This window comes from Manacus vitellinus, unplaced genomic scaffold, assembly GCF_001715985.3.
Source record: "Manacus vitellinus isolate BGI_N305 unplaced genomic scaffold, ASM171598v3 scaffold_7_pilon, whole genome shotgun sequence".
Classification (NCBI taxonomy): Eukaryota; Metazoa; Chordata; class Aves; order Passeriformes; family Pipridae; genus Manacus; species Manacus vitellinus.
The window spans coordinates 29,097,189-29,120,981 of record NW_021940813.1 but is presented as its reverse complement, the minus strand read 5'-3'; the positions used below and the strand labels follow the sequence as shown (position 1 = coordinate 29,120,981).

General features: G+C 42.1%; 1 protein-coding gene across 1 annotated transcript in view; it reads right to left on the bottom strand.

The window, feature by feature from the left end:
* The window catches only part of GABRA5 (gamma-aminobutyric acid type A receptor alpha5 subunit), a 53,648-nt gene extending 44,397 nt beyond the window's left edge, over window positions 1-9,251 (bottom strand). Inside the window, exons 1-3 of the mRNA XM_008931954.3 lie at window positions 8,931-9,251; window positions 8,165-8,317; window positions 106-227 (exon numbers count right to left, since the gene is read on the bottom strand). Of these exons, the coding sequence (XP_008930202.1) occupies window positions 106-227; window positions 8,165-8,250 (208 nt within the window). The 5' untranslated portion in view covers window positions 8,251-8,317; window positions 8,931-9,251. The remainder of the gene's footprint in view (window positions 1-105; window positions 228-8,164; window positions 8,318-8,930) is intronic.
* Window positions 9,252-23,793: the final 14,542 nt, after the last annotated feature.

The following is a 23,793-nucleotide window of genomic DNA, read 5'->3' as shown; positions in this document are numbered from 1 at the left end:
CAACTCCCTCATCAAGGCCAAGAGCAAGTACCCATCTGAAAGGGCATCACATAGATGATGGTCCCGTATAGCAGGGGACCGGCCACAGCCAATGCGTTATCCTACCTCCCAGTCCTGGGCGCAGTCGGTTGTCGTAGCCGTCCAGCAAACCATCCAAGATCCTGGTGAATATAGTGATGTTATCATTGGTGTCCTCTTTTCCTGACGCTGTTGGCGTTTGTGAGAAGCTATTTTATGCAAACGAAAGAAAACATGTCAAAAGCCATGCTGGTTTCAAGGGGCTTCAGCCTCGAGGGAACTTCGCAATGGAGCCACTGAGCCTCTGTCCTCTCCTGCTGCTCCAGCTGAGTAGCACAGGGAGCTGTGGTGATTTCATATAAGAAATCCTAAATAGCTCTCCCTGGAGAAAGATTCGAAAAAGGATCCATGCCATGGAGCTACAACCCTGGGGTGCTGGATCAGGAGACACCTGAGCCCTTTGACCCTCTGTCCATAATGCACAGGTCCCCCATGCTGCCTTGTCCACCATTTCCCAAGTGCTGGCATTTCTCCATCACCTGGAGGGAGCGAGATCAGCTCAAGGGGCCAGTAAAAGCTGTTACTGGTTTTCACCAGGTTAGCCCTCCATTTTTTAGGAACTATACCAGCTGACAGTGGAGCTGCATGAGCAGCATGAGTTTGCCCTGGGGATGCACCTTCAAGTCTGCCTGAAGGTACTGTCTAATCTTTAAATGCCAAACAGCTTTTAATTTTCAAAATTTATGTAATTTATTGCCAGAACAAAGGATGAACTCTAACCTTATTTGAGGATAACAAACTCCCACTACATTCAGAAATCCCACTGGGGTACTACTGGGGTATCTGAAAAACATACTGCTGTATAGAAAACACAGTTCTTCACTCCTCCTCTTTCTTTTGCATAAATTAGTTCTCCCTTGTAGTATGCAAATAACAGCACTGTGTAGTGGGCCACATTTCATATCTTTTGGGCCAGATTTGTTTTTAATTTGAACGCTTTTTTATTTCATCATTTTATCCGTGGCTCAGACCTAGGAAGCTGCTCACAGCTCACAGCACAACTAAAACTTGCATTTTTAAATCTGTTTGATTTTCATTTAAAGATGCTTAGGAGAATCCCCTGCCTACTAATGCCTTTGCTTACCTAAAGAATAGACATGGGAGATTATCCATAAGCATGCTTCACCCACAGAAGCAATGAACGTTTCTTAAGACAGCGAGTTTCCTCACACTTGGTGCTTATTCAAGATTCAGCCTCTGCTGAAATCACCAACAAATTTTCCAGCTGTGAAAGGGCACAAAGGCCCACTAGGAACCATATACTCTGCCTCATGCCCACTGTCAGCACATAGGAATTGCTTATGCTCCAGCAACCTGAACTTGATGCCAGACAGTCATCAGGAGACAGTAAATAAATAAATAAATAAATAAATAAAATCCATGTTTATTTATTACCAGTCCCCAGGGAAATAAATCAGTAAATAAATAGAGAAGCTCAGAGCATGTCTTACAGAATGGTTGCAACATATGTGTTTGGCTTACCTAGCAGAACAGGATTCATACAAAGAAAGAAGGGACCTCAACTTGGTTTTACCTGCACAAGGTTTCCACTAACGGGACCTCACTGACATCCATGTAATGGATCTGGAAGTTTTAGTGACAACGGACCTGGCTCAGAACAAGCTGCTCTTGGACACATATCCTCTCACAGACACGGGGACCCCCAGTCTTTGATAGTTTATGGGCTTCTGCTGAAAACAGAAAGGATTGCAAAGCCTCTCAGAACAGGGGAGTAAGGCCAGGCAGTGGGAGCACAGGTCCAATTCCCTGAAACACCAAAGCCCATGCAATGCCTGGTTGAGGATGTTCCTTGCGGTCTGAGCGCAGTTGGCACTGCTGCAACCCTAATGAGATCCACACTGCAGAGCCCAAGGCCATCAAGGATCTCCCCTTCACTGCAGGTGGAGGCATAGCCACAGATCTTGACCATTTTTCAGGCCATTCATCTCTCCATAGTCAAAAGACCAAATTAATTCTGTTTTCTATGCTGTGACCACAACCTCCAGTGAGCAACTGAGGCAGAAAAGATCATGGACATGTTTGACTTTAACAAAAAACAGTTAATCCAGCACAGCACACTGATTACATAAACATTAGCCATCCCTGCATGCTGGACCATTCAAGATAAAAGACTGTACACCTTTTTGTCAACTGTAATCAAAGGGATTCACCACATAAAAGTGAATATTTACAAGTAGTAGCCTAACAAACACAAAGGAATTCAAACAGGAGACAGACGTTACAGATGTTCTTTACATGCAGCGACCATAACTAAATACTTTGATAAAATCCTAGCACAAACCACAAAAATCCAATATATCTAGAATACTATTTTCAACTTTTCTCATCTATTTTATCTTCTTTTTTTCATAAGAAAGAGATATGCATCATGCTGTCTGCCTGCTACACCGTATCAGCGTAGGAACCCATTTTCATTTTCCACTGCGTCTGACAAAGGAGTGGAGAGATCAAACTTCATTTCATTCCTACAAGTTTCATGAGAAGCTGTGACTAGACAAGGGGAGAGCAATCTAAATTAGCGTCTCATTAAGTAAAAATGTAAGGTTAGCAGTCATCTATTCCCTCTGGCTTGCTGACTGGGCCATTCAGCATACATGTAGGTCAGAAACAGCCTCAGCAAGATCAGCTCCCCTCCTCTCTGATAATTAAGAGAGATGGAGGAGACTTCCAGGGTGATTAGGAAAGATCCTGGGAGAAAAGGACAGCAGAGGTAAAATGTAGGTGTTGCAATGCGAGATGAGAACAAGGGATGCCAAATGTGGAGCTGGGATTATTGCAAAGATATGGTGCTGGGGGCACAGGACACAAAGGTTCACTCGTTTTTCTGCTCTTGAAAAATCCTGTTATTTTTAGTGCTTATGGCTGAATTCAAAGCCAGCTGAACTCAGAGGGAAGATTTCCACTGAACTATTTTTGTGGGGATAGGACAAAATACACTTAGTTCTCATAACTGCTCCTCTGAATCTAACAAGAGTAATTGATGCTGCTTCCTTCTATCTCAGCTATGTACATCTCCTACAAGAATAGTACACACACCCCATATACTGAAATACTTCTGTATCTCCACAAGAAAAGCTAATTAATAGAGGAAAAAGATGGAGAATCAACTACAGTGAAGATTTACAAAAAGTCTCCACTTCTGCTAAACTGCAATCCAAATTTGATTTGGCAGATCGCTTCACCCATAAAAAAGGCACCTGATGCTAAATTTCAGTGAAATGTCAGTATGATGGGAAGCTGCATTTGTTAGTATTTAATTTCTGTTATTGAGATTGCTGGTGAAATGCATATTTTGGAGTAAGGTCTGAGATTGTCTGTTATGACGCAAGACATTTATAGTACTTGCAAAGTCACATACATACATTAGATACTATATAGCTCTAAGAATAGAGAGAAAACAGGTGCTACCCTTAACTAATTATTTTCACACAGCTAAAGATTTAGTTTTATCAACATATTACTACGTAAGCACATTATTGCCTCTCTGCAGCAAAAAATGTTTTTATAGCAGAAATTTTCAGTATGGATAAAAATAAACCTAGAAAAAAACCTTAGGAAAATGCTAAGAAAATTCAGAGATAATTGCATTTAAAGCTCATTATTGAACATAAACTAAATCAACCAGGAATACTTCTCATCACATTTATTTAATATTGCAATTCAGGATAACTGAAAAAATAAGAAGCCACAGAAGGGGCCCATGAGTGTAAAACATAATAACTCTCTAAATATGCTCAGCTACCTCTTCTGATGAGTACATCATTTACCATTTTAAACGTTACTGTCATCCAGTCAAAATCATAACAGGTACTATTCGTAGCTTCATTGTACTAAGAGGAAAATGCATAGTAGATATTAAATGATTTTTCCCAAAACCTCTTTTAAAAAAAGGGTAAGAAATGCTGAAAAAATAACTGAAGAGTATTTTGCTACTGAAAGATGTAATTTTTTTCTCTCTCTCTTAAGAGAAGCATTTCCAATAACTTGCCTTCATAGGATTGCAATTACACCTGAATTTCAGACAAATTAACAGTTTGTGGGAAAGACAGTGGAAAATATACTTGCAAACTTTTGGATACTGACACTGGCCAGACATCAGAGGAAACAGATTTACTTTTCTAAGTTAGTCTCTTGCTACCCCTTTCTTATAGAATCTTGAGATCTAAAAATGTTGATGTTTTGTGAATTTGTGCAATGAAGATTCAATTCTTTCACATGGGATTTAAACAGAGGAGAGGACTGACTGAAATGATGAAGCTTTAATATTATTTTCATATTTTTAAAGAATAATTCGTTTATTTAGAAAGATCAGTATTTTACCACTTTCTGGGAAGGAGCAATTTGTGAGCAGTGCAATGAAAGCCTGTTTTTTATAGAGTGACATCTTACAGTCCTCACCCCCTTGCAACTTAATGTCCCTTTCAGTGTCCTGAATTTCTTCCAGGGTCATTAAACACCTCCCAGTACTCTCATCTCTCCAGGTCACTGACCTGTAACTTCACTGGGATGCATTGCATGCCAGGGCTTCTCCTAAACTAAGTACATGCTGGCTGGACGGCAGGTACATGCCTGCTATTTGGCCAGCTGGCTGACCAGAGATGCTGAAGCCGTAGCCTGCTGTTCAGCAGTGGGATTGACTGATGGTTGTCTGACTCCTCCAAGAAGTTCTAGATACCCACTTAGTTTTCCAGTTACTAAAATTGTCTAATGGGTTTAAAAAGGTATCTGGAGATATGGAGAAGGAAAGGAAAACAGAATAAAAAAAAAATAAACAGACAAGCATGACTGCATAAGATATGATAATTCTTACAAAATTAGTCTTTAAAAATATGAGGAAGAACTCCCAAGCATCACAAGTACTTGGAAAGGGATATCCCTGCAGAATTAACTGCTTAGGGCTGCAGAGACTAACTTGAAATAACGGTCTAAAGGAGAGGTATGTTCTGCCTAAATAGTAGGATTATAGTCTTAGTGATAAGGGCTGTGAGCTAGAGAAGAAGTATGTGAAACTACAGACACATTACGGACTGAATTCTTAAGAGTGTACAGAGAAATACTGGGTTGGCTACATATAATTGGGATCTTCTGTTCTCTGTGTTTCTACTATTATAAATATTATTAGCAGATGGCAACTAAACTGTGGGTACATGAACAACGTCCGTCCCTGTTGGTTTTGGCTTTCAGACAGATTTCTGAAATTGTATGTCCAAAACAGGACTGTGGATCACCAACGTGTCCCCAGAGATGTGCCCATGGACGGTCTGGGACTTGTGCAATAAAAGCCAGGACACAGTAAGACTGGCCAGCATGAAGCTGAACACAGGCTACCTTGTCTCACACAAATCTGCGTGCAAACAGCCACTCATGGCTCCAACCCTCACAGGGCTGCCAACACCTGGCCTCCTCGAGGGCCCACAAGGAATCAGTCTCTTGTCTTACCTGAAAACACTCTTGATGGTTATATTTGACTTTTAGTCATTCTCTAGCCTTATTATTAATGTTAAGTTTCAAGACAATTGTGAACTATCTTGGAATGCTTAAGTAAAATAAGTTGCTAGAACATTATACAACTCAAGGCTGAACTCAAGCAAGCTTGAAAAAGCTTTGACTCATGCTGGACCGTTTCTGCAGATGTAAACTCATAAAACTGTTATACCAACAACAGAGCGAGAGGCGGGGAAGACTTCACATCCTCTTCTCAGTTCATCTACATCTTTGAATTTTAATTAATTCACTGATTTTTCTTTAAATAACTTCTACCAACTCTGTCTACAGTCCTTCTCTACTGCGTATTAGTGTGGATAATTCTCCATAGTCATTACACATTTATGTTAAACATTAATCACAGACTTTTGTAGAGATTTATCAAGTAGCCTAGGAGATTGAGATATGTAATTTCTGTTTATTTAACCAGGCATTGTGCATCAAAATCCCCCAAGGTGGCTTTAACTATGTTAGTAAAAACTGTATTTATGATTTAATATAAATATGGAATGACTATGGAGAACTGTAGAAAAATCTCTGCTTCATCTGTAATGCCCTCCTGTATTTTGGTTTTTAATTTGTGCTCTTTCAACCAATCACTTTTATCAAGCATATTGCAAAACACACTGCAATATAACAGCACAGTACAAACATGGATGAAGCTAATAAAGAAGAACCTGCTATCAACAGCAAGTGTTATCAGTATTAGATTCCTGCAGTTAATACAGCAGCCTACATGTTAATTGTACCGTTCTGTCCTGAAGAGTCAGTCCCAAAGCACTTAGCAAATTACACTCTGAAACTGCTTCTGCCTCTGAAACAGAAGCACTGGAGCATCCTCTGTCTTTTGAGCAGGGTCAAAATTCAGCCCTAAGGCACTGTGTGAATGGTGCAGTGAATTGGAGCTGCTTATCTCTACAGGCCTGGACTAAAATTACTAGATTAGAAATGGGGGGCAAGGAGGGTGGGGGGAACTTATGTGATGATCTCATTTTAGTGCATAGAAGCTTTTTGACTAACTCACAAAAAACAAATGTCCTAGTTTCATCTAACTGTCCTGTTTTGATTATCTGCCAGGTTACACGTTATACTGATTCCTACCTGGGACCTTCATTCAGTATTTTCTTTGGAGTCGAAAGGGACAGTTAAACCCTCAGGCTTTTGGGTTGTTTTTAGGTTTGGATTTATTTTTATTTTTTTTACAGCCTTACCTATCTATTCTACTGTTAGAGAAGAAACACAGTTAAAAGACCCCCCCATACCAAACAGGTCATGCTCAACTATTGCAACGTGCTGCCTTCTGCAGGGACGATGAACAGTCCAGAAGGACTTAAGGTTATAGTCATCAAGATTTTCTTATTTTGAAAATACTTTGTCGAATTACAACAATGTAAAGACAAGTTTAAAACCACTCCCACGCTATCTATGCCCTCTTCATTTCTATCACAAAGTCCTGGGAGAGTTTTCCCTTAGACCACAGTGAAAGCAGGATCAAGTTTTTTCAAGGTGGATAAATGAGTGCACAACTCTTTGCATCCTTTGTAGAGTGCAGTCCTACAATTTTTCCTATAAACCACTGTGTACACAGGACATGTGCTGGAGACCAGGCTAAGTTTTGCTTACAGCGTGGACAGTCATCACTCGGTTTGGTCTTACTCCTAGTTCCAATCTGGAACAAGTCACTTTGCTTGAAATCAGAAACTGATTTGCATCTCCATTTTGTGTCTTCTTATAGCAAGGAATTGATGGGTGTGCTTGTGAATCAGAATGTTGGGAGGATTCATTTTTTCTCTGGTGAAATCATAAATAATTGTTCTCCTCCACAAAGAAGAATCAACCTACGTTTCCCGAGTACTTGCAAAACACTTTTTCCAGATTCCATTACATAGCTCAATTTTGGAAAGTTCTTAATATCTCTGGGTATAGGAAAAACATATAAATAGAGGGTTTCTGACATTATTTTTCATTTTCTAAGAGCTATAGTTGCAGTATTTTTTTGATACAGCTTTCAGAATATCACTGTCAGGGAAGCACCCAAAGCAAAAATAAGAAAACAGGATTCCTTGCTATATGCTTCAGGGAAACACAATTTCTAATTATTCTAACAAGTTTCAAACTCAGACATCCTTTCTGAACAGTCACTGTCTTAGCTTAATCACCAGAAAAGCCTGTACCAGCTAGTAGCATGCACCGAGTCCCACTGTTGCAGTCTTGCACTACCGCCTATAACCTGCATCCATCAGGCAAGAGGGAAGGTGCAAGACCCTTGCATCACAGATACAGAAGCAGGGAGCACCACAGCCCCTGGCTGTGCTAAACCCAGGTCAGAGCACTCAGCATCTGTAGGCCTGGTCTGTGCCCTTTGTGCCCTCCAAGCCTTCCCGCAACAGCATGAAGAACTGACACAAGAGAGCAAATCTGAACAGGAGCGTAAATCACTCCCTTCCCCCTGACACCAGCATATTAAGATGAAATGCAAAGCCTGGTTGTTTGGTTCAGCTGCTCCACACCACACAGAGACATAGTTTTTCATTTACTTAAAAAACCCACAGCAAAAATTCAAACACAGTTGGCAACTCACCCAAAGTGGCTGGCTAAACTAATGGAAACGCAGAAGAGGAAGAAGTTTTTGATCATGATAAAGTCAGAGACCATCCCATTGTCCATTCCAGAGGAGAAAAGGAATGCAGGTGGTTGCTTTGGTGAAGGTGCAGCTGTTCACCTTGTTCTTATGCTGCAACAATACAAAAAAATTTGAAAATGATTGCACGGACAAAAAGCGGGATAGCTGAGTTCAGCTAACACCGAATCTTCTGCTATCTGCGTTTCTCACAAACTTATCTAGGCTTATGTAAACATCAGCTGTTTATGTAAAGTTGTATGTCTTCAAGGACATGTTTTACCTTCTGCTGACAGCAAACTGCAAAACAGGAAAAATTCTTTGTGGCCCAGTTTTCCCTTATATTCATCTGTTGTATAAGTAACTAAAGAAAAAGTCACCATTTTCCAAATGCCAATTTCAACCCTTTACCTATTTCAACAACTTCCACATGCCTGCAAACCCAGGGCTGTGTGCAGCCTCCGCATCCTTTGCTTTCATCGCAATTTTTTCCCATTAAATACCCGGCTTCCCTTTCCAAAATCCCAGTTGAAATGCCAAGAAACACCTACTGCTTCTTGGAATTCATGCTGCTGATGCACAGCTTAGCAAAAGAAGGGTGGGTTGCTGGGGGTGGGGGGAGAGGGTAAAAAGTGACCTTCCCCTCAAAGGCACATAAACCTCACGCTAGCACGAAGAATGACAGTAATGTAGCTTCTCCAGTGAATGCCGCTTTCTGGATACCTGCCTCAGCGACCAGATCACCAATTTCAGCATTGTGCACTAACGTTTTCCTCTGTGCCCTATTAAAAACAAAACAAACAAAAAAAAACCAAACAAAAAACCCCAAAACCACAACAACCCGCCTCCCCAAATAAACACCAAAACAAAGCCCAAACACACAAACAAAGGAAACACTGAAAACCCAACAAAAAAACCCCAAAACAGACCCCAAAAACACACCTTGAGGGGAATTGGCTGGATTTTCCACCTGAACCCTGTGCCCCCGCGCTATATCGCTCAACAACTTACTCTCCCACCCCGCCGGCAAGCCAAGACACCCGAACCAAAAGCCGTCCCCGGGACTTCCCCCCGCCGGCCCGCGCTGCCGCAGCGGGTCCCGCTATCCTGCGCCGCTCCCCTACCGGGCACTGCGGGGCCGCCGCTCCCTTCCGAGCGCCCCGCAGCCCTGGCCCGCCCGCACCTGTCCGGGGACCGCCGCTCACTCGCCGCCGCCGCCCCGGCACTGCGCCCCGGGCGCCGCGCACACGCTCCGCAGGGCTCCGCGGACGGGGACACCTGCCCCGCCCGCCCCGCCGCCCCTGTCCCTCTTCCCTCCCAAGCGCCGGACGGCCTCGGGCTCGCTCCCGCCCCTCCCGCCGGCCGAAGTTTCCCGCGGCCATGTGCGCGCGGTGTCCGCCCCGGGGGTCCGCGGCCGGGGCCCCTCCGCCCTCCGTCCGCCCGGCCGGGCGCGGAGCCCGGCGCTTACCAGCCGCCGGCGGGGGACGAGGGCGAGGGGCGTGGTTTGCCTGAAAGTTGCGGACGGCAGCGGAGCGGGAAGCGGGCGGCGCTGCCTCCCGGCCGCTTGGCAAGCGCGGCCCCGCCGCAGCGCCGCGCCCGCGCCACCCCGCGCCGAAGACCGCGGGAGGAGCGGGGAGTGTGCGCGCGCCCGACCCCTCGGGGATCAGGCAGGGGGGACCCCCGAAGCCGCTCCCGGAGTCGTCGCAGCCCCGGGAAGGCTTCAGCGGCTCCCTTGCCTCCCCGCGCCGAACTCCCGGGAGCAGGTCCCACCGAGCGTCCCACGGGCCTGGGTCCCGGGCGAGTCTGACCGGCACCGACCGTTCTCGGGGAGCGGGAGCCCCTGCCACAGCCCAGCCCTGCGGGTGTCCTGTAGCCTTGGCACCCACCACGCCGGAGGCTTGCCGGTATATATGCTCCTTACACCACACATGTATAATCGTACGTATATATACACACACCCGTACATACCCAGATCTGTATCTATACTCCTCTTCTGTAGCCGATGGACCTGACCTAAACCATCATAGCTCTTAAATGCTGAAGTGGGATTTTCTATCCACAACATAAACTCTCTTTGTACATCCTCATTATTAGACGTCCAGGGTTTGTATCGGTATTAAAAATTCCAGGAGACTTGCAGTAACTTCGAGGTTTCCTTGTGACTGTGTGTGCTGCTATTCCAGAAAAATGGATGCACTGCTTCACAGCCTCAATGATGGGAGCTTTACACTTGCTACGTGTTCATCACATATATAATGTACTGCTTGCAGGTGCCTTTCGAGCCATGTGAAAGATGAAATGGGTGTTGTATGATGTTGTATGATGAAATGAGCCCCAGTTCCCGGGGATTCCTTGGGATGCATGCAGTATTTTGCAGCATGCACATATTACACGTGATAATATATGATTTCAATATATACTGCTGTGATCATACTTTGAAATAACACTGCAAACTTGGTTATTAAATTACCAGATCTAACGAGGTAATGCCCGTCTTTAAGGGAACATTATGGATCAATGAAGCATTTGTCTTTTCTCTATATCCATAAAAAAAGCCTATGAATTTAATCCCTCCACCGAAATCCGTATTGATTCTGTAGCTCATTGCCACAGAGGGTGGCTGCTGTATGTATGCCTAGTCCATGGTATGCACCATCTAAGTTGAAAATAGGTCCTTAGGAATTTCAGTTTACATTTTTTCCCACCTAACAAAACTAGAAATGTAGCCCCAGGGAGAATTTCTGTGTAAACAAGGAATAATTTTTCTAGTATCAATTGAGTAGCATTTTCTCAGGCAGTTCTTTGTAATTCCCCTCTTCAATATTCCCTTGAGACTTCCCAGGGTTTGGACTAGATGATCTTTAAAGGTCCCATTCAACCCAAACCAGTCTACGGTTCTATGGCTCTGTATGTGGTGCTTAGCTGTGTTCAAGTTTTACAGCAATGATTTATGATCTTAAATGCAGAGCCAATGACATACGTTGTTCCTCGTTGTTCCTTGGTGACTTCAATAAATATGAAGTTGTGAATGAATGTTGCTATCAGAACAGCTTTCTGGATGCTTAAAAATATCTGAGTAAAGTAGTATGAAGCGCCAGTAGTTTCTCATGATAATGTTCTTGCCTAGGAGCGTTTAAATCACATTTTCTACAGTGCTTTCATTTCTGGTACGAACTATTTATATCTCCATATAGGTGATGTGTAAAAATATGTGAGCTTTAAATAATTTTACAAAAGCGAGACATAGGAATATAAGCCTAGACTTTTGTGCAAATGGGAAAGAGCTGTGTGCTCTGGCCTCTTGCTCCAGCTCCCCAGTGAGCAGAAGCGTGCCTCGGTTCCTCTGACTAGTTCCATCTTCTCCACGAAGCCATATGCTGCAGATCTGCTTCTCAACAGCAAAGGCAGGAAGCGCTTAGGAATCGGGGGAGCAGAATAGCAAGAAAATGTTAAAGGAAAGCTTAAAGAAAAGAAAAGAATGGTAGAATCACAGAACATTTTGGGTTGGAAAGGAATCTTAGAGATCACCTAGTTCCACCCCCCTGCCATGGGCAACAACGCCACGAAAACGCCTTACTCGGCGAAGGGGCGAGCTGAGGAGTGCGGGTGTCACGCAATCCGGTGCCGCCCACGCCGCGCCGAGCCCACCTGCTCCTCCCGCCGTGTCACTGTCACTGCGGTGGGCGACCTCAGCCAAGGGCTGCTGTTCGGGCCACCGCCGCCGGAGGGCAGCACAGCTCCACACAAGCGGCCGGGGACAGCGCGGGGGGCTTGGGGAGCCGGGCAGCGCCCGGGGGGTCACGTACCGGGATGCTCCAACACTGATCGCGTAGGTTTTCGGGCTGGATCCCGGCAGGACGGTGGCTTTGGTCTGTGATAGCAGTTATTGCCAGCAATAGAGAGATCGCTACTTTGAAGGCAACAGTATTGTACATGTCTTCCGCTTCTTCAGGCACTCCTTTCTGATTCACATTCCCTCTGTTTGTAATCCTTATCCTCCTTGTCACGTTTGAAAGGCTATGTTGAATTTAGTATGTAAAACAAATACTTTTTATTGGGGTCAGGGAAATGCTTTGGTTGGTTGGTTGGTTGTTCTCTGTGCTGGTGTTTAGCAACAGCCAGCATGGCCATTCCATACTGTGATTTTTCTTCAGATTTGGTAGAAATTTTGTGTGGTCCCTCTCTGACATTTCTCCTCCCTACTTCATTAAGTAGTGTTGCTTATTTGTAGTGACGAATGTATTTGGGCTAGATCATTCTCTACGTGGTACTGAAACAATAGTGCAGGCAAATTGGGCTGTGATTTTTACTGTGGTACACACTTGGGAGCTCACTGGGAAATGCACACTCTGTGTTAGAAAATGGCTTGTTGTACCAGCAGCCAAAGGCATCTCTGTAATTAATCAAGTCATTCCTTCTTCCAAGAGAGCTACAGAAAACTCATGAACTGTATGAAGGTGTCAGAATTGAGCCAAGTAGGCTCTTCAAAGATATTCTCTTCTACCAAAACAATTCACTTCTGACATCTAGGTGGAGAGGACTGCCTGTTTTCTTGAAATCTGCCTTTGGCCTCCTAGCTAAGACTCCACAAAAGGCAGCACTTGGAATAGTGACTTGGGTGATACAAATCCTTTTCCGATAGAGAGCAGTCTGAATTCATCAGTCATTGAAGGAATCCGTAATCATCAGCTAATACTGACTCAGCCACTCTCAACATAGAAACTGGATCTGAACAAAAGGTGAAAGCCTTGTTTTCACTCCTTTCTTTAACAGTATCTGTAAAAACCACAGTCAAGAGGCTTTTACTCAGCCCTGGTGAGTGCTGGGTCCAGCTTTGGGCTCCCCCGTATGAGAGAGACACGGACATAGTGGAAAAAGTCGAGCAAAGGACTAAGAAGATTATTTAAGGACAGGAGCATCTCTTCTATGAGGAGGGGCAGAGAGAGCTGGGACTGTTCAGCTAGGAAAAGAAGATGCTCGGGGGGGAACTTATCTGTGTGTATTAATACCTGAAGGCAGAGGGCTGAAGAAGAGGGAGACAGACTCTGCTTAGTGATACCCACTAACAGTATGTAAGTCTTATGAGGAGCGGCTGAGGGAGCTGGGGTTGTTTAGCCTGGAGAAAAGGAGGCTCAGGGGAGACCTTATCGCTCTCTACAGTTACCTGTGGGCAGGTGGGGGTTGGTCTCTTCTCCCAGGCAACAAGTGACAGGGTGAGAGGTTCAGGTTGGACACCAGGAATAATTTCTACACAGAAAGGGTTGTTAAGCATTGGAACAGGTTGCCCAGGGAAGTGGTGGAGTCACCATCCCTGGAGGTGTTCAAGAAATGACAGGATGTGGCACTTAGTGCCATGGTCTAATTAACAAAGTTGTGATCAGTCAAAGGTTGGACTTGATATCTTGAAGGTCTTTTCCAGCCTAAGTAATTCTGTGAATCTGCAACAGGGCAAGGTACAGTGGGCACAAGTTAAAAAACATGACATTCCATCTGAACACAAGAAAACACATTTTTATTTTGAGAGTGGTCAAACACAGGAACAGGTTGCCCAAAGATGTTGTGAAGTCTCTGTCTGTGGAGACAAAACCTGAAGGTAAATGATCCTGGGAAACCCACTGTAACTGACCCTGCTTGAGCAGGATGTGGGCCTGGCTAATCTCCAGAGGTGCCCTCTAGCCTCAACCATCCTGTGATCCTGGAAGCTATGAAAACTGTGTTAACCTGTGAAACTCTCTGTTACTTTCCCCAAACTATTTCCCAATTGTATCTGATAGTGAAATGATACAAACAACCTTGCTGATGTGAGAAGTAATAAAGTCAGATAGACTTTGAGGCATTTGGTGTGTTTCTGAATGATGAACAGGGATATCGATAGCCTTTTTTCCCTTCATGTATGCCCACTCTGTAATGCCGTGGACACCATAAAACATGACCAGTGCACTGCATTTCACTTGTCTGATGGGCCACACTGCAGATAGAGCTGCATTTTGGACCTGGTGTTTTGATGGTTTGTTCTGTGCACCCCAGTGGCAATAGGGAGCTACTTAACTGAGTTTCATGAAGGGTGGCTTGGGGTAGCGTAACACTGGGATGGATTGCTCAGAGATGGTCCCATTTAGTGTGACACAGAAGACATCAGTGGCACCACTGGGAGTGAAAGGCAGGTGGCTGTCTGCTCTGTTCCAGCAAAATTCCAGCTGGTTGTGAAAAGCGACACCTTTAACAAGTGACACTGATGCTTCTGCATGCTATTTGTTGTGATACCCAAATCTACAGGTTCAAAGGTCTTAAAAACTTCATCTGATGCTAATCCTGAGCGGGTTGCTTTTTGCATGCATTCAGTTTAGAAATGAATGAAAGGCTACATTTTGTCTTTGGCAGTTCATCCTGTCGGTTATGGGCAATCTCCAGTCCGTTTGCACATATTAGACTAACAGCTGAGAGAATATTCAGGGTGTGCCTGAATACTTTTGTCATGGATTTATAGAATGCCCTAAGTTTTAGTGTTTCTGAAAACTACTCTAGGCACCTTACGGAGGTCCCTACTCCAAGATTAGAGCCCTGGGTGCTGGAAGCCCTATTTCTCAAAAGTGGCCGGCAGGAAATATAAATGACTTTCTATCTCTGTCGGATACTTTGCCCCACTAGATCGGAGAAATGATTCCTAGATATACCTCTCCCACTCAAAGGAGTGGAGAACATTTCCAACATTTTTTGGTCCCTTGTAATGTTTTAATGCTCTAACCCTTGGATTAGAGCATTAAAGCAAAGGTTGTCTCTTGCTTAAAGTGACATCCCTGTCTGTCTGCACCCATATAAAGGGGTTCTGTCTTTTTCCCCAAACCCACTTCATTGTCTAAATCCTTACAATTCCCTTCTCCCTTACTAATTCTCTCCTCCCTACAGGTTAACCCAGCTGGCCCAGATCTACACAGTTTAAATTCCACCTGTGTGGCTGAGTGTAAGTGTTGAAAGCCTAGCACTGGTCAATGAATAGCACCTGGCCAGGGCCAATGGTGGGGTCCATCAGACCTGGTACTGCCCTTGCAGCACCTTTGCAGGGAAATACTGCACACAGGCAGGTTTTGACAGTTCACTCATATCAGTTCAGCTTGTCAGTGAGGTAGCCCTTTTTTCCTCTGCCCTGGAAAAAAAAATTTCCTCCACACCAGTGGATAGCAATGTGAAGTCAGAGCATGGGGTCAAACTTGATTGCAAATGTTTTTCCCATGAAAGAATTGTGGTTTTATTCATATTCTCGCTAGGTTCAGATGTGAAATCTGCTCCATGTTCCTACAGTCTGCCGAAGTCTGCCCTTCAGATACAAACCACAAAAGCCAAAGGGATTTGAAATGCATCCTGAACTGCTAGTTCACAGTCTTAGATTCAGGAGGTGAAAGGGTCTACCTAACAATAGTCCCTCTTGAATCACACAGTCCACAAATTTTTGTAGCAGTATAAACTGTGACTTTCTGTTTTGCTTTCCTCTTGTTTTGTAAGGATACATGCTGGTTTTTTCTGTGTATTCATAAACTACAGCAAGTCACCTCCTCTGTGAGTATTATATCCCATGAACAAGGGCCTGCTGTTATCTCACCTTAAATCTGTCCCTGGTTTCTTCTTTGGTTGGCACAGTATTTTTAGCAGAAATAAGACTGTGGATGAGTGAGATTGGCATTGAAAGTGGATGGAGATTTGAAATAAGGGTGTCAACTAATCAACGTTCATAACATGATGTTTGTTGTCCTTTATCAACAAATTGATTTGATGGACCTATACATAGTGGATACAGATGTGAAGTTCACACTTTGCCCACCTCTGAGCTGGACCAATTACAGGTTTCCTGCTTTGCAACCATAGATATTGTCGTAATAATATGGGAATTACAGTGCAAATAGGTGTACTTAAACTTCTTCACAGGCCTAGCGAGAAGCAGCTGTATTCAAAAGACAAAGTTAGCAAACAGAAGAATATTTTGTCTTCTCAGTCTGTGTGCTTTACTCAGCAGCAGCATTGTATCCTGACATTCCCAAGTGATTGCCTCTGGATCTTCCAGCTGTCCAGAATTTAACTTTTAGACATGAAATATATAAACCATACTTTTGCATAGAAAGAGACAATAATGTAAGGGACAGATAAGTGTTCTCTAAACATGTAAAATACTTGTAACTAATGTGTTCAAGTAGATTATATGAAACATTGGTGATACATGCTTGTGTCTAAAACCTTTTAGTTTTCTTGTGTAAGCTTAAGGAGTTTTTTTACACACAAGTGAGCATCAACTCAGAAAACTTCTGAATCAGAATTGTATGATCCCATCATATATAAAATACTTTTGATTAATTTATTCAAAATGGTTAAATTTATGGGTTCATATTTTAGCTAGTTATAGTAGCAGTTATATCTATATTTGAAAAATAATGGGACATTAGGGTAGCATTTTATATAATCTTTAAGGCCTCAGTTTTCCTGTCTGGTGATTTGGGTGCATCTTTGCTGTATGGCACTGCATGGTGCACTCCTTGTGAGGATAGAGCACATCTTTAATGATACAATTGAGCAAAACCCCATCTAAGTAAGAAAGAACTTTGTGGAGAATGTCTACAACAAGTCAACTTCATACATATGACCTTAATCAGGCTTAAACTAGAGCATATGAGTTATGCAACAATATTCAAGGCTTTATGCATACGCTACTGTACATGTAATTCCCCATAACAGGAAGGAGATAACAAACCTTGCAAGGAACAACACAGAAAGTCATTGAACTAAGAGGGAAGGATCGATTTTGATAAATTTTTTATTAAGTATATATTCAAATATTCATAATGGATGGAAGGTGAATTTACTAATGGACAATATAGGACTATAGTAGACTAATGTACTAAGTGATGTTAAGGACAGAGTATTTGAAGTTTAGAAATTGGTTAAATACAGACAAGAGGTACCAAAATCTATTTGACATTTGGAGTACATCCCTGAATTTTATTCTACATGCATATGTATGTATACTTCTCTCTCTCTCATATTTAGGTTATAAGCTCTACACATTTATGCATATTCATACATGTATGTACATATCAAGCCTACCTGTGAATTGGGTTTTGGCTATGTAAATTCTAAGATAAGATTGGATTAGTATGTTTTAAGTTGTTGTGATGAACTCAGTTCTTTTTTGGCTGCTATAGTTTCCGTATTTATTGCATTTCCCTGTATTGTTTATATGTGTGCTGGGCTACTGACAGAACTCATTATTTCTGCTTCTGATCAATATAGGTAACTGTCAAAGATGCCAAAAAATATTAATATCCACTTCCGTAAAATTTCACATAAGCCTTCTAGTCACCCTGTAATGATTCATTATAAAAATTAGCTGCTGCTACAGAAAAATACATTAATGTATACCATTTGGAAATCTGTAGACACAACTTACATTTATTTTAGGATTTGCAATGTGCTGATTTTCAGGCTGAATTTATTGGCAAGGGTTAGGTGGGAATAAATGTTCTCAGCAGTTCCGAATGCCATTAAATGTGAGTTCTGTTGTATAGATTCAAGTGATATAATTAATAAAGTTCCAAGAAAAATGAAATTTTAAATTGTTTTATCTAGAATTAGCTTTTGCAGAAATTGAACCGAGCTACTAAAAAAAAAAATAAAAAGAAAAGGAAATAACCTGACAGTGCCTTGTTTTGAAAAATATATTGATGGAGATTTCACAATGATCTATATATAACACTACAGGATATTAAATATTAATGATTGAACTATAGCAACCATCACTGATGCAGGTGATGCCAGTCCTACAGCTTTGTACGAAAAGGTTTTGTCAGTTCCAGTGCAGTACAATTCAGACAGATAAAAATAGTAACATATGTATTTGAGTCAATAAGCCAGATTTTCATGCAGTATAAATTGGCCAAGTGAAGGGCAGCAAAACTACACCCATGCATCAGCCGAGGTTATGCCTGGAGTGTGACCCAGCAATTATGATTAAGTCAATGAGAGTTTGTTTGAGTCTGAAGAATGAGATTTGGCACAAATATTAAATAGGGGCATTTTTTTTTCATTTTAGTAGAAATTTATTCAATGAAAAATGTAAGTGGCTTGCTCACAAAACCACTGCAGAGCAGGCTCAAATTTGCTAATTTGTATTAGTCAGTGGAAAAAAGTAGACTCAAACGCTAGAGTTAATGAGCATGTTTGTTTCAATATTTCTAAAAATGTTATTAGGATGGAAGAGGAGGATACAGTTGCAGAAAGAATTAAGAATAGCTGTGAGGAGTCATACTCAACCCATGCTTCGGACATTCCTTTGGGCTGTGAGAAAGTCAGATTAACTCTTTGCTATGGGCAGTCATTTTCTATTTGGCCATAGGGAATTTTTTATGGATTTTCCTTGTTCTCTCCTCATAAACTGTTCCACTTATAAAGATGAGTGAGTGTTCAGCATATTTATGCTGAATGTAGCAGATCCAAGTTCATTCCTGGATGCAGAGTGGTTTTTTTCACTACTTGTGCTGTAGCTTTTGAAGGAAGCAAACAGGCATATGAACTGGAGGGACAAGGCAGCACATTGTCCAGGTCCCCTGGCGGCACATTTATTGTGTCTGATCCTTCTTTAAAGTCCACAACAACTCTATTGGCTGCATATTTTTGAGAAACAAGATTCCTTGCATAAGTAAGATAAGCTGGATTCATCACCCTGCCTTTCACCTTTAGTAACTGAAAACTAGTTTCAAGTTTGGGGCCATATATTTTGAATGGATCAGGCTGCTTGTCAATTATCTACAAGAAACTTTACCTGTTTGTCTAAACAGATCACTTGTGGATGCAAGGAGCTAACACCTGTATTAATTTTAGCAGACAAAGAGTGGGAATGGTCAATAAACATAGCATCTCAGTTGCACAGAAGAGGATCAAAAGAATAGCTTCAAAGAGAAAACAGTGACTTAAATAAAATATGACCACTAGAATGATTGCAGTTTGATCTACTGGTGTCATCCCAGTTTACTAAAAAGAAAAAAAATGTTAATCAGATGCTTTTTGCATAGAGAATGCTGGAGCAGAATCCTGGGTATGTCCAAGACAGCAGGAGGAAGGAGTTTCAGATGAAGAATCCAAGAAAAGAGACATTAAGCCTGACAGTTTTCCACTCCTACTGCATTTCATCATAAAGTGCCATTTTGTTGAAATCAGATTGTGGTGCTTTTATTACAGCTTTTTGAGTTCCGGTATCTACACCACAGAAAAGTAAATTACACTCCTTGGAACCACCAGTACCCCACTAGCTAAGGCATCACCCAGGCACAGGTGAACCAGGTTCAAAACCCTTTTGTAAACACTGGACTGAAGTATTAGTCTCTTAATGTGAAGATAAATCCAAAATTCTGGAAACTGACTTTCAACTCCATGTCTTATTTTATGGATGACCAGCTTGAGCTGCCCAAGGTTTACAGAGCTCTTGCAGTGGTAGTCAAAGTTGGTGAGAGCTGTGGTTTCTCAGCACCTCTGACTGCAAGACTGTGCAGTCTCCAGTAAAGTGCACAGGGTTTCAAGCCATGAATTTTAATCCTTGCTCTGCCACTAATTCACTGTGTAGCTCCAGGCAACTCCCTATTTCTTCAGCTGTAAAATGGGAATAATAATAATGGTTTCCTATCTTTCGGCAGCAATAAATTCATCTATGTTCTTGAGGCATGTAAATACTACAGTGATGAGTGGCCCAGAAAAGACCATGAAAAAATGAATAATTCTGTATTTACTGTGGGCTTTGGGTGTGCAGTAAATAAGGCACTGTTAACTGGCTGGCGAAGATTACTTTTCTGAATAGCTGCTTATTCAGTAGGTAATGTGTAATCAGTACCTACTTATACTGTGTAATGAATGATAAAGGATTCCTTGGTGGAAAAAAGGGAGGCAAAGACACTTTTCAAGAAAAATCTTAATAGTGATTTACAGGAAAGTACAGTTAGGAGTTCATCATCCATTTATGTTCTAGTGTTCTTCAGCTTTAAAGCTCTTGATTTTGGCAGCCACCATAATGTTATTCTGAGGCAATTGTCTTCTGTGCAGGTACATGATTAGGTATAATAACTTGTTCCCTACTGTAAGAACAGGGACAATTTACTCAAAAATAGCATTTTGACTGTGCACATCTATCATTCTTCATGTGCAATTATTTCTGTCTGAAAACCAGGAAAAACAAATATGACCTCTTCATTTTTTTTTCCAATGGCTTTTCTGATCACACCATCATATTCTCACTCTTATATTGCATTTTTCTGACTTCTCAGATTAGTTTCAGGGTAAGCAACCTGTTCAATTTGTTACAGTGTCTCTCTCTTTGTAGACAAATAAATTTCCCCCAAAGGGCTCCTCTTGTAACAAATACATTTTTGATGTCGAAAGTAGCAAGGAAAAGAATGAAGACACAAAGACCACTGTACAAGGTGGTATGCTAACACTTCAATTCTAACTTTATTAGAGTAATCTGAGCATGTTTATCCTGCAGTTTAAGTGCTTATTAAACCATTGCTATCACATCTGTTAAAAGAATGTGCAGTCTGCAAAACAAGCTGCCAAATGTCCCTTTACAATTACATTGTTCAGAGATCTGTACTGTCATTCTACCTGGGTAGAGGAGGGAAGAGAAGTGCATGTTGTCTACCTTGTCTTCAGCAAGGCGTTTGTCACTGTCTCCCATAAGATCCTCATAGGTAAGATCAGAAAGTGTGCATTAGATGTGTGCACAGTGAGATGGATCAAGAACTGGACAAACAGCAGAGCTCAGAGGGTTGTGATCAGCAGCACAGAGTCCAGTTGTAGGCCTACAGTGAGCAATGTTCCGCAGGGGTCAGTGCTGGGACCAGTCTTGTTCAATTTATTCATCAATGACCTGGATGAAGGGATGGAGTGTACCCTCAGCAAGTTTGCTGGTAATACAAAACCAGGAGGAGTGGCTGATACACCAGAAGGCTGCCAGTCAGTGAGACTTGGACAGGATGGAGAGTTGGGCAGGGAGGAACCTAAAGAAGTTCAATAAAGGCAAGTGTGGGATCCTGTACCTAGGCAGGAATAACCCCGTTCCCCAATACAGGTTGGGGGTTGACCTGATGGAAAACAGCTCTGCAGAGAAGGACCTGGGGTTCCTGGTGCACAAGTTGCCCATCAATCAGCAACATGTCCTTGTGGCCAAGAAGGCCAATGGTATCCTAGGATGCACTAGTAATAGCAAGGCCAGCAGGTCAAGAGGGGTAATCCTGCCCTCTACTTAGCCCTAGTGAGGTTGCATTGGCAGTACTGTGTTCAGTTCTGGGCTTCCCCATCCAAGAAATACAAGGAACTAATAGAGTGGGTTCAGCAAAGGGCTATGAAAATGATTAGGGAATGGATCATCTCTCTTATGAGGAAAGGCTGAGGGAGCTATGCCTGTTTAGCCTGCAGAAAACTGAGAAGGGATCTTATCAATGCATACAAATATCTTAAGGGTGGGTGTCAAGAGGGTGGATCCAGACTCTTGTCAGTGGTGTCCAGCAGGAGGTCGAGGGGCAATGGGCACAAAGAAAAGCACAGGATGTTCCATCTGAATATGAGGAAAATGTTTTTACTTTGAGGGTGACAAAGCACTGGAACAGGCTGCCCAGGGAGATTGTGGAGTCTCCTTCTCTGGAGATATTCAAAACCTACCTGGACGTGATCCCAAGCAACATGCTCTAGGTGGCCCTGCTTTAGCAGGAGGGTTGGACTAGATGATCTCCAGAGGTGCCTTCCATCTCCAACAATTCTGTGACTGTTTGTGTATTTGATGTGTTAGTGCAGCAGCCCACTGATGTGTCTCATTTGAGTATAGTTTTGAGTCATACTTATTTTTCTATGCAGATGCTCTTCCAAGACAGAGTATGCATAGATTTGTTAGTCTGATCTGCACTCCATTTTGTGAGGCTGTATTCAAAATTAGGACATATTGAATTAGAATCGTGGTATTTGCAGTAGACTTGATATAACAGAATCATCCACTGCATAATACAGCCTTTCAACATATCTAATAAAGGAACATATTTTATTGTAATCTAACTCTACACATTTCTAGACTTCTGCTTGATGTTTTTAAGTGTGATATTTGAGATCTACTTAAGATAAAAAGAATACACTGCATAAAACAATGCACTATATGGCCTAAAAGGATATTTAAATTTATATCTTAAAATAATTTTTTTTCTTGCTACATATATTAAGAATCTTCGTGAATAAATATTTTGTAGTGAATTATTGCCATTAATGCTTCTATATCCTGATCTTATGGACTGCATACATGATTTACTCTGGACATGTGAAAATATTGCAACTGAACCCATATGCAAAGTTATAGCAGTGATTAAGTCAGTAGAAACATGTTTGCAACACTCTGTCCTGTAGGTTTTTACTTTTCACTTTACAAATAGTGCTACCAGCTCTGAGCAGGATACAAACAATAGGCACAGAATTATTGTTAGGGATTGCTGTTACCTCTAGTCACTTATGAATTAAACATCTGCTGTCTCACATTGAAAAAGTTTTTAAAATAGTTTGCATAAAAAAGGATTACTGAAAAAGATATTTCAGTGAAGAAATCTTTAGGATGTTGCGAGCACCACAGCCTTGCTGCTCAGCAAAAGTGTGCCAGAAGTACATCGCCCTTTGCATTGTTGTCTGACAGAATCTGATGGCCTAAATTTAATTTAATATCTTTTGCTTAGTGGTTCCTTTCAGCTAGGTCTACATCCTCAGAGGCACCTAGGTATTAGAAAACATAGTAAAGTAAGTGGAATGTGGATTATTTGAATGTGGGTTTTCATGTAGGTTCCCTCATGAAAGAGAAGCCAGTTGAAAATGTGCTTATTCTTTAACCACTGAAGAACTCATTGGAAAAAGTCTCCTACCATGATCTCCCACCAAAACTGTGGTCACTGAAATAATGTTACTATTGACAGGTAGGAGACGAACATAATTGCAACAAGCAGAATTTCAGCAGGGACCATGCTAAATATAAAGAACTCAGTGCTAGAATATATCAAAATGATTGTAACCTGGATGTACTTGGAGTTAAACATAAAACTCTCATCTTCCTGGAATAGCACCCTGATGCTTGTAATCAAAATCAAATTGAAACACTAATGTCGGTTTCTCGGTGTGAGGGAAAGAGATTAAGGGGAATGAGAGATCACTGTCATCTTTCATATCACAGAAGGTACTTTGAAAAGGTCACAGTGACACCAGGGAAAAACCTGAATGAAGAAAGAATGTACCATCTACCACTACTTCAGCACCAGCTGTATTGTAGAGCTATGAGCCAGAACTGCAAGCAAGGTTATAACAAGAATGATGTCTAAACTCAACAGAATCTGTGGTCACAAGCAGCAATTATGCAATTGTGGCTGCACATAGGTTTATGCTTTAAAGACAAGAATTAGCTGTGGAAAGGAGCTTGATAATAGAAGTTTTGCCGTGTAAGTGTTTTCATTGAGATGCACGCAGAGAGTTGAGTATGTTTGGAAGGCCAGACTGGGGTGACAGCATGAAAACCTGAGCAATGCTCCATATCATATAAA